The following is a 12,102-nucleotide window of genomic DNA, read 5'->3' as shown; positions in this document are numbered from 1 at the left end:
ATCCCAGCCCTAATGAGAAAAGACTCCTTGAGAGAACAAGCAGGTCTGTCAATAGACCGGCCTATTATGGAGTCGGAGGGTGGAGGGGCTGGTGGTGGTGTAGCTGGGAGGTGTGTGTGTGTGTGTGTGTGTGTGTGTGTGTGTGTGTGTGTGTTTATGGCGTTGGCGTCGTGGGTGCGTCTGTAAATGTGATGAAGACATGAAGTAAGAAAAGTGAAACTTCTGTATGAAACTGAAGACAATCGAAGAAAGAAATGCAAAGTGAGGGCGTGTGTGTGTTTAAGTGCACATGTGTGTGCATGAGTGTGTGTGTGTGTGTGTGTGTGTGTGTGTGCTGCCTCCTGAGGGCAACAATAGTGAACAGGACAAATCCTCCCGAGCGCATAATGGCCACTAAGCTGTCTATTCATCTGAACACAGCTCCCCTGCTAACCGCTCTGATCAGGCACGAATACCCTCGTCACCCATTCACCCGCCGTCGCTTTTCTTCTTCCTTTTCATGTCTCTTCTTTTTTTTTCTTCCCTCAGCCGTCTCTTCTGACTTCCTGTTCTATCTCTCACTATTCTACTTTTACGGCATTATCGCCTGGTTTTAGTTCATCAACGCAACATTAGTCGTAACGAGAAACTGTTAAATGTCTCCGAATCTTATCGTCATAGTTCATCCACAGAAACATCCACGTTTTAAAGGATCTTTGTCCAAAACTGTGTCAACTTTGAACATTTGTTGACTAATTAATCACTAAATTAGCTGTCAAGTGAACTGTTTATCTTTAAAAAGGTTGAAACTCTCTGATTCCAGCTTCTCTCACGCTGCTCTTTAGTTTCTATCTTCCAGCTGTGAACAAAACGAGACATTTTAAGAAGTCATCTCGGTCTTTTAAACTTTACAGACCAAACGACTAATTGATTAATTGAACAACTGATAGCCAAAATAAAGTTACCAGAAACAAATTCGACTTTCAAATATCAACACCTGCCTTAAAATTGGCTTCATGTATCAATTATTCATCTGTCCCTCCATCTGTCGTGCTCCCGGCCTCCTCCTCCTCCTCCTCCTCCTCCTCGTCTTTCTTAATCCCCTCTCTTTCCTCCCTTCTCCTCCTCATTCCTGCAGTGTGTGTGTGTGTGTGTGTGTGTGTGTGTGTGTGTGTGTGTTTGCACTGATGAGGTTTTCGGAGAGGTCGACCTCTCCGCTGCAAGAATGCAGATTTGTTTTTTGTTGCGTGTGACGATCCGGCGGTTCTGCAGCCGCCGCGGCGCTGAAGCACCTCGTTTCCCTTCCACTTGTAGGTGGAGTGGCGTTTTCTGTTTGGTGGTGGAGGGTTGTTAAGTGGAGGGTGGAGGAGACACGAGGACACATCTCCCCTGTGAGCACCACCTCTCAGATCAGCGAGTGTCTCCTCCAGAGGATTTGCTGGATGTCTGAACTCTCCCCCGTTTGATCGTCGCCTCGGTCGCTTCTTAACGAACTTCAAACTAAAACAGTTTGATTAAAGCCACATTATGTTAAAACTTAAAACAAATTTGAGAGTTGGAATTCGTGACAAGGCCTGAAAAGAACCAAAAGAAAACGATGCGAGCAGAAAATGTGAATCCAGCTCTCAGTGCAGTGGAGTTTACGATGCTCGGGTGTTATCGGAACATTTCAGTCCGCCACATTTGAACTGAATAAAATAAATATTCTGGTCATCAATGATCAGCTCGGCCTCCTGCACACTTTCCCTCATGTTCGCCCACAAGTTCTCCTCACGCTCATGCCTCCCCCTCTCTCCCTCCCTCCCTCTCCTCCCTCCCGTCTTCTGTTTCTGTTGGACTCACACCGAGACGTTTGGTCTTAATTACATTAAACAAACTGAGGAGCTGCGCTACTTTAAAGTGGCACACATCCTCAAATATTCAGTTTCACAGCGCGTCCTTCACACTGTCAGTAACGCACCAAACGACCCGCGTTGAATCCTGCTACATTCGATGCTCGCGTTCTGCGTTCGCTGTGCCAAAACACACACGCAGACGTAAAGTTACACCTCGTATTAGCTGTGGAAGAGTTGCTGTGGAAACCCAGAGAGAAAACACATTCGCCTCGCACTTGGAGAACAGCTGGAAGATTGAATTAAAAAGGAACATTCCACCCTAAAACACAACGCACAAATATGTGTATGTGGAGGGAAAGAAGTGGACGACATCTTGTTCCAACCAAAGACTGACGTACAGATGTTTCCACTCACACCTGAGAGAGAACGAATCAAACTCAGGAAGCTAACTGAAGAGATGTGAAGCCTCAGTTGCAGATAATAGTGATCAAACTCTTTAAAATAATAGATATATAACTTGTGTTTTAGGGTGGACTTCACCGTGACTCACTGCTCAGTCCTTGAGGAAAAGAGGCCCGCTGACTGACAGATGGCATCCAGCGCGGAGAATCCAAGTTAAAGCTAGCGGAGGGTATTTAAGACCCATTAGGGGTCTCAGAGAGCTCGGCTTGGCGTGTAATCAGTAGATGGAAGCCATACTCTCTCACACACACACACACACACACACACACATACACAAGTGTAAACGGAGCATGAAGGCAAACAGAAGGAGGAAGAATGAGGAGCTGAAAGACGCTGCAGAGGAAAGACATCTTCTATCGGCCGGAGGAGGAGGAGGAGGAGGAGGAGGAGGAGAAAGAGTTGAAGGAGGTGAAACAGACGACAAGAACTGACAAAGTGAAAGAAAGTGACCCGGTGTGAGAAAAGAGAGTTCTGGTGTAGAAACCTGAAGGTTGAAGTATCTACACTGAATATCTAGAATGGTTCACTGCATGTTATATTTTTCTTTTCTTAAAAATACATCACATGTCCCTCAATGTCGTGTCAATGTTTCACCACAGTTTCCAGATCCAAGTGTTGAATTCTGACGATCAGGATTCCAGAATCGTGACACCAGTCCTTATCATTTATTTTACACAAATCTCTTTCTGTTAACATTTGTTTTCACTGACGTCCATAATATCGGGTCATTTCTCCATGTTTTGGATTTGAGCTCCTAACAGACTCAGGGACTTTGTACACATCATGTTTTTTCAGCGACAGCATCTTTTTTCGATTGTTCCCAGTGAGGAGAGAGCGCGAGGCGGCAGCATGCAGCGGTTTCCATGCGTCGACTTAAGAATCTCTAAAGTTTTCAGATTAAAAAAAAAGCACTGGGGTCATCGTCGTTTCTCTTTTAAAGGCTCAACTGATCATATATTAGGTCGGATGGGACTTGTCATCTGTCACCGTGGTAACCAAGACAAAAAGAGGAGGAGCTGGTCCTCGCTGTGTCCGTCCATCCTGAACTTCATCAAACAGGAAGAGAGTTTTTTGATCTACGCCATGCGATGTCGCCATTTTGTCTCTTTCTTTCTTCTTTTTCGGGTGCGCAAAGAATCTTGGGATATGTGAGACCACGAAGGATTGCAGCGGTGCGTCCTCCAAAAACAGGGAAAAGAAGGAGCATCTGGAGGAGTCTTCAGACTGGGACTTCGCGCGGCGTTGTGACGTCATTGGCCTTCAAAGGATGCAGAACCTGAACTGAGACACAGCAACAGACTCGTCTCACTCGTCCCTACGGATCCACAGTCCCATCGATCGATCAGAGTGGAGATAACACACACTGTTTCCTTTCTTTGCTCTTAGCTTCCTCAGCTTCAGATTCACCGCTCTTGATCCCGACAGTGTTTTTTGGATTCAGGCGTGACATCTCAACCTGTCAGGACACGGATTTCCCAAAATCCGTCCATATTTTTATCTTTTTTTTGTCTTCTTCAGGCTCGTTGACGTCTTCAGACTGAAGCCAGGAAAAAGAAAAACAAAAAAACACACAGCAGCTTTATTCTTTTCTCTCTCCGTGCCCTGTCCATCTTCTTTCCGTCTCTTTGCTGGAAGTGAAACGAGGCAGAACGAGAGGATGTGGGACAGACAGCCGTGAAATGGAGGCCAGGGCCCCTGAGGAGTGTGTGATCCTGTGTGTGTGTGTGTGTGTGTGCATCTGTATTTTGTTCACATCTGTCTGTGGCGTGTGTGTGTGTGTGTGTGTGTGTGTTTGTGCATGGAAAAACAAGGTTACCTTCTCCTCTCCTGTCTCGTCTTGTGTGTAGAGATACAGCATTTATACTTTATCTCTTCGTGCATCTGCGTGTTCGTCTCGATTTGGACTCGGACAAACAAGGCGGCTGAGCAGCTTTTGAAAGACGACTCCGGTCTTTCTCCCCATCTGTAACTACACAATCCCCCCACATGAGCGGAGAGACACACACCAGCATGTTTACATCTTCTCCGCTCCGCAGTGCCACCCTGATTTCCGGAGGAGCAGCTTTGTCTACCTCGCTGTGAGGGCGGCGTGTTGTCAGAACAGGACCGACATGAACGAGCGGATCTGATGCACAGCAGCGTGACGTGACACCTCTCTCAACCTGCTCGGATCTTTCTGCAACAAATCGATCCTTCTGTTTTGTTTTTAGTCCGTTACATGTATTTGATCGAGTTAGTTACTAGTTACTTCACTGCATCAGTGGCTAAAGTGGAGCATTTTTTAAAATAACATAAAAATGCTGAATATCTGATCCAATACGTGCGTTTACTTTCACTTTACATAACATACTTTCATTCTGTAATTTTGGTCCTTAAGTACATTTACTGGGTGACAACTGGACCAAAATGTGTGATGCGCAAGGAAACTGCTCTCTAATTGGTCTAAATTTTGAAAACGAGGCAGCAATTCAGTTGAATTTAGCACCAAGCAGACAGGAAGTCAAGCACTGAAACAACAACAACAATATGACATCCGGTTACTTTTCAAAATAAAACACGGACTGTTTACACCAGCACACAGACCTATAACTGCGGTCGCGAGTGACCATGTGATTATCGCGGAAACACCTTGGCCTCGAGACGCCAGCTGCCTACCGTACTGCGCCGTGTCCGACTCAAAACGCAACCGGGGGTTACCAGACGGCGGATGGCGGAGCAAAACACCTGATCGGGCCGTAACGCAGCGGACACGTATCCAGTGGAAATTTAGGGTTAAGCACTGATGCTTCCTGCAGTTGTGTCGGATCGAGTTTGGATCATGTTCTCACCACAAACGAACTGTACCAGAGTTTGTTTGGAACCGGACCGAGACCACCTCTTCTACTATATTCTCGGTCCGGTTGTTTTGGTCCGCACCCGAGTGCGATTGATGTGTTCACACCTTCCAAAACGAAGTGCACCAAGGGGGTAAACGCTCCAGGGTTCGATTCAACCGAACTAAACAAGGCAGGTGTGAAAACGCCCTAAGACTTTCGGGTACTTTGCCGCCTTCCTCTCTCTCCTCTCTGATGATCCATCCTGTGTTTTGTGTCAATCGTAGCAACACAACCTTTCATAAAACGCACCTTTAACTCGATTTCTTCAGGTTTGTTGGAAGGGTTATGAGGTGGGAAGACAACGAGGCGTGCACGATATGAGGAAAATCTGCGATGTGCGATATAACTTGCAATAGATAAACAAATATTGAAGTTTGCATATTATTAACTATACATTTAATGAAGGCTGATGTTTAGTTTTGAGTTGTTGGTGTGGGTCTTAATGGTTGCACTGCAGCTGGTGATGGAGGTTGTGTTTCCTCTAGAAGTTGCAACAAGTGTTTGTAACACGTCGTCTCTCCTGAATCCAGAATACGTCCATATAGCAGAAGGTCTCCGTCCACCACATTCTCATGGCTTTTCTCTCCCTCAGCCATCATAACCTGGCAATCACCACCAAACTGATGCCAATTAATTTTGTCAGGCTAGCTAACGGCTAGCTGGGGCTTCATCTGATTGGCCCTTGTATCCAGGGCTGATAGGCTAAATGTTGGCATGTTCATGGCGCATGAAAACAACATGATTTTTCTTATTCATGGTGTGTCAGGCAGATGTGTTTATCGCACATGTTCATATCGCGGTGATGATGAAAATACGATTTATTGGGCAGCCCTAAAGACAACAACAACAACAACAACAACAACTATATAACACAAAGTTTGTGTCGCTTTTCAATGGATATGAACACTCGAATAACTGCATTAGAAAACCTACAGAAGTCAGAAATAGCAAGTACTGGAGCAGAAGAAGAGTTTGGGAACTGCTCGTCTGCACTGCCAAACTCACTCAGAGCGAAGCGAAGCCAGAAACAGAAATGGATTCTGGGCCAGTAAATGCAACAATATGGTTCAAATGTAGGGAGGCTAAACCACACCATGATTTCTGGGCTCCGTTTTTAGAAATAACATCTTTTTCATGTTCTGTAAATCATGATCGGGACCCCCCAAAACATCTCCTGTGAGGCCTCGAACCCTCAACCCAACACCGCCCGACCGAGCGAGCGGCTCCTGCAAACCAGCGGGCTGCAGCGCCGCGCTCACTCGCTCAGAGCATTCTTCTGCCATTAGTAAGAAAAGTGCTGCGAGTGTAACCTGAGCAGAGGAATCCACAACACACACACACACACACACACACACACAGGCACAGCTGCCCTGGTGTGTTTGCAAGTAGGTGGGTGAGAGTGTGTGTGAAACAAGAGAGTCATATGAGATTGTTTTTATGCACTTTGCAATCACACACACACACACACACACACACACACGCACATTTCTCTGTATGTGTGTATGACTCATACTAATTAGGCTGCAAACCTTGGCCACCTCTACATCCTCTCCAGACGAGGCACCAGATATCTCAATTAAAAATGAGGAAACTTGAGAGCTCGAGCACACAGAGGAGGAATCAGGACGGAGGAACTGAGGGATACGGAGATGAAGTCGGTCGGGAACCTGATCTGATGTGTTCGATTTGTTGGCCGGAGGACAGCTGCAGTCTCGCACATGCAACACGGTTTAAATGGAGAGAGAATTCACCTGGTGGCGGGGAGGTGATTTAAGAGGACGGGATGCTCGGTGTGAAAAACACGTAGGAGACGGAAGTGACTTTTCTGAATTTGTCTCTGAATGAAGGCGGTGTGATGTGAGGATGTCGGTCTGTATGAGGTGATTATATATTTTAGTTGAGTTTAGAAATGTGAAAAGCCGCTGTCCGCTTGGAAAAATGGAAGTTTATGAGCTGTTGGTGCTGAATGTTACACAGAGATACAACAAAAAACCCTGGAAGGAAACTTTTTTTATTAAATCCTCGAGAGATGAGAGACGGAGAATCTGACACCCTGTTAGAAGAGTGTAGGAATCGACATCCTTCATCCTGGTGATGGTCACGGAGCACCAAAGACAATTTAACACTATATCCTAGATTAAATTATGTCTTTTATGTGTAATTTGGAGCCTAATCTATGTGTATAAATAATGAAGACTGAATTATTAATGTAGACCATCTGAAAAGAGGCTCAGTGGTTGGAAACCAATATTCAAAGCACGTCTGCAACTTTCATTTGTAGAAAAATGTTCCCACAATCAAGCTAATCGACGTAAAACGACCCTTCAGTGAATCATACATTTCTAAAACAATCCTCTTTCAAGTCCTGTTTCATTTGTCAAATTTCATCTCGTGCTTCCATTTTTCAGGTTTCAACAGTCTCCATGTATCTGCCGCTCGATCAACATAAATCACGTACAAACGGTGTTTATTGAAACGTGTTTGAGTGCATCTCTTTCTCTGCCCGTCTTTGTTCTGCCGATTATGTCCAGATGTCAGCTGCTACGGCTGAGCTGCTCAATCAGCACAAATCTAAACTCATGAACGGACATGCATGCAACACACACACACACACACACACACACACTCACTCAGACAAAAAGTGTGCTGATTAACATAAAAAACACAAAAACTGTATTCCGACATTCGCTGAAAAACACACCCCAGCACACACACGCGCACACAAGTCCAAACCAAACTTCCTTCCTTCCTTCTTACGCACGGCTCCCCAACTCCAGACACGCTCCCTTTGTCATCACATCTGGTTCGAACTATAAATTTTATATCATTCTTCTCTTCTGGAGGAGGAGAGAGAAACAAGCTCAATCTCAGAGCTTCGTACAAAGACGGAGAGCGGAGGAAAAGACGGGAGATTAAAAAAAGAGAGGCAGAGATCTCCTGGCAGTCGGCGTTTGAAGGACACCGACAGGTTTGTGGAGCAGAAACCAAAAAAAAAAAAAATGTCTTTCTCAGTTTCACTTTACTGGTGGTCCCATAAATCTGTGCACACCAACGCATACGTACACACACATGCACCACTCCTCAGATAAACAAGCACACACACACACACATTCACACAGGCTGTTTACTCTGAAAACATTTGCCAACCTACACACAATGAAAGAACAAACACTCCAAAGAATCTTCTAATTTACCCGCCAACAAAAGCCTGCCTTCACAAAAAAAAAAAAAGCCTCTCCATCACTTCCAGCCACCGGGGCGGCCGTGCAGTGGATGTTCTACAGTAATCAAACGGTAAAACGTCCGGGAAAAGAGAAAGGAAACTGTGAAAATATTGGTGCAAATTAAGTCGCGGTCGGAGGAAAAATGAGCCGGCTGACTGAGGGAGGAGGAGGAGGGACGAGGGCTGAGATTGAGCGCTAATAGGAAAAAGGTGTGAAAGATACTTTGGGTTAGAAATGGAGAGGGAAACACAATAAGACACAGGTGTGGGCTCATTACTGTGAGACGGAGCGGTCGGAGGATAATTACGGCGGGACCACACAGGAGATTAAACCGGAGAGGAGGAGGAGGAGGAAGAGGGAGAGGAGGAGGAGGAGGAAGAGGGGGAGGAGGAAGAGGAGGAAGAGGGGGAGGAGGAAGAGGGGGAGGAGAGCACAGAAGACTAAACTTGAGTTTGAAAAAGTCCTGAGCGTCACAGCGTCCATCGCTCCTCTCCGCGCTTCAGACATCGTTCAGTATGCAGATTGTTCCAGCTATGAAAACACCGCCCTCCACGCTGACGGCGTCTCTAAGGAGGTGCTGTGACATGACTCCCGGCTCCGGTTACAGGACGGGTCGTCACTGAAGGTTAACCCGCTGCAGCACAAAGTGTCACCATGCAGGTTATTGGACTTTTGATTATATCCGCTCCGTCTGTGCCCTCCGACAGCGACCTGCACATACGTGTAAATACTACCAGCTAACGGTTCAGAGCATCAAGTCTCCCCTGAAGTGGAATTAACATATTGTTATTATTATTATTCCTTCTCTTGTTGTCACAAAGCTTTTCAAGATGTAAACTTACACTGGGAAAAATGTTGGGTCATAATTGTGTGTTTTTGGCTCGTCATATCACCAGTAACATTTCTTTTTAAAGCTTTTTATTTAAGCCTTTAATTCAGGCTGATACAGACGACATGCTGATGTTCCAGTTCTTCATCATGTGATCATATGTAAAAGATCTGTTACTCTGTAAATGTTTTAACAAATTTAATTAAGTGAACCATGAAGCACTTTATGGTTCTTGATCTCTAAGTACTTCTATATCAACTTCTACAGTTTATTCTCCATCTTAGAAACAGTGGGTGACAATCTGATGTCAAATTTTTTTAGCAACTGTTTTTCAGTCGACTCAGATCATCGTCCTCAGCATGTTTCTCCCCAGTAAACTTTGAGGACGTTGGCCAAAAAGTTGAGTAGAAGGACGATGAACTTCTAAAAGATCTCAGAAAAATGTATATTGGACAAACTTCACAGGCAACACAGAGACTGTGTGATACGATTAAACCTGCCGGAACAGTTTAGTACAACAGTGAACTACACGATATTGTTGGAGGCTCATAAAAACACCCAACAGTTCCACCTTTAAATATACTGCATGTGTGCAGATCGGGGTGACATGACTGGAGGTATTTTCAGGTTCTTTTGTCAAAGAAGAAGAACACAAAGTTTCGCTCCTCTGCGGCCGCTGAGGCGAACTTAAATGACAAACTCCTGATTTGCTTGCGGGGGGTTCGGCCGGTCCATTGTCTCTGAAGCATGTGAGTGTGTGCATATGTGAAACTGAATAAAAGGGACAGTGAATGAGAGCGAGCGAGTGAACCAAGGAGAGAGAGAGAGAGAGAGGCAGCAGCTGTCTGCCTGGATGACCTCAGCAGCAGCTGCTGCACCCTCCACCCTCCTCCACCCTCCTCCACCCTGCTGCCCTCTGTGTGCCAGCTCCGCTTTGAAGTTCAGGTCAAGACCGATACAGCTCCGGATCACATACCGATAATCACCTAATATTATTTTAACGTTCATTTATTGGATATAACAGGATAAAAAATCATATTCCTGACGCTGAAATTAAAATGCAAACTTTTACAGAATCAGAAATGTGATCGTGAGTGTGTGACAATAACATCTATGTATATTTTAGATATTGCTGCGACTGCAAGAAGAAACTAATAAAGACATTTTGTAACTTCTGTTTGTTAGTTTGTCTCACGTCACAAATCATAAACGAGCCACTTTTAAGACTCCGACCGCGCTGTAAAAATCTTGTCTGACCTTTACTGTGTTGCTGTCCTGTTTTATCCTCTGTTAGATTGTTCTTGTCTCGCTTTTTTGTTGGTGTTGTTTTCTTCCTTTTCCTGGAGTGTATGCATTGTATAATATAGTTATTTGTTTCAATATTGTTTCGTAACCAACATTTTCCACATGTGTACTTGTAATGTGTGATATTCAAAAATCCCAATAAAATATTACTCATAAAAAAAAAAAAAATCTTGTCTGACCGTTCAAAACCCGGTGATGTATTAATCTACAACCATTAAAACACAGACGAGTATCGGCTGGTGATATCTGTATCAGAGCGCTTCACTCCAGCCCGTCTTTGAAGTGCTGACGCGAGGCGGAGAGAGATGCTTCAGACAGATTCTGTGGATAGCTGGAACCTGACACACACGCACGCGCGCACACACACACACACACACACACACACACACACACACACACACCAGTCTTCCCTCCAGGTATTTTGTTTACATGGACAGATATTTCAGTCCTAGTATAGAAAGACACACACCTTCATTTGAGTCTTCAGGCTACAGACAACACAGTTTGTACAACTGATAAAACACACACACACACACACACACACACACACACACACACACACACACAGCCTGACAACCGACTCAGCATTCTCGATACAAAATTGGAAAATCATTATGATCACGGCTCAACAACAATGAGTCTTTTATCAACATCAAACCTGAGACACAGATTCCAAAACTACACTGACGCAATGTCGCACACACAAGTACAGCCGGGGGGGGGAAAACAAAAGCATGTTCTTTAACAATCTCAATTATGTTCACACAGGAACACACAAGAACAACAACTGTGGTCGCACACACAGTCAGAGTCCTTCATTGTCTGACGGGTTGATTACTGTGTAACGGCTCCGCCAGATTAACCCGCTAATTATATCCTAGCAACTCACACAACAGAGTCGATGGAAGCGACAGAAGATAAATAACGACTGTAAAATGATGCGTGATGAAAAAGAGACGGTGTGACAGCAGACGAGTGCAAACTGAGGAGGAACTCTTCTTCTCCGCTCGTACTCACCGATGATGATGAGCGTGTAGTTGACGTTCACGCTGCCGAAGCCGTTGGTGGCCTTGCAGATGTAGGTCCCGGCGTCCTCGGTCTCCACCTCTTTAATGCGCAGGGCGTGCTGTAGAACCCTGAACCGGGTCCAGCCGCTGTGGATGTTGCGGTTGTCTTTGGTCCACATGATGAGCGGCGGCGGGTCGCCCTCCACCGGGCAGGGCAGCTTCATGGTGCGCCCCAGACGGACGCTCTGCCGGTGGGCCACGCGCTCCGACACCCTGGGCGGACCTTAATGTAGAGAGAGAGGAAGAGGAGAGCTGTTATTTTGAAATACTTAGCGTGATATTTTCAGAAGTTTTTTCACTCGACACCTTCAGAAGCAGATCAGATAACAGGTCGGTGAATAATCAGGCAACTGATGAAACTTCACACAAGCTTTTTAGTCTCCAGCAGCAGCAAATCCATTTTTTTTTCTCACTGAGTTGGAGTGAAATCAGAGAAAAGCTGCTGCTGGTGTGCAAACAATTCACATCTTTGCCTTAATAGGTCATTCTGACCCAGTTTGGCAGAGAATCAGCGTCTTCCTTCTA

At 45.3% G+C, this 12,102-nt stretch overlaps 1 protein-coding gene across 1 annotated transcript in view; it reads right to left on the bottom strand.

Annotated features, from left to right (window-relative positions):
* Positions 1-12,102, bottom strand: part of LOC115569299 (fibroblast growth factor receptor-like 1) — a 78,150-nt gene that overhangs the window by 36,823 nt on the left and 29,225 nt on the right. The window contains exon 3 of the mRNA XM_030397330.1: positions 11,528-11,800. Within this exon, the coding sequence (XP_030253190.1) occupies positions 11,528-11,800 (273 nt within the window). The remainder of the gene's footprint in view (positions 1-11,527; positions 11,801-12,102) is intronic.

This window comes from Sparus aurata, chromosome 18 (assembly GCF_900880675.1).
Source record: "Sparus aurata chromosome 18, fSpaAur1.1, whole genome shotgun sequence".
Taxonomy (NCBI): Eukaryota; Metazoa; Chordata; class Actinopteri; order Spariformes; family Sparidae; genus Sparus; species Sparus aurata.
This window is presented reverse-complemented; position numbering and strand designations above follow the sequence as displayed.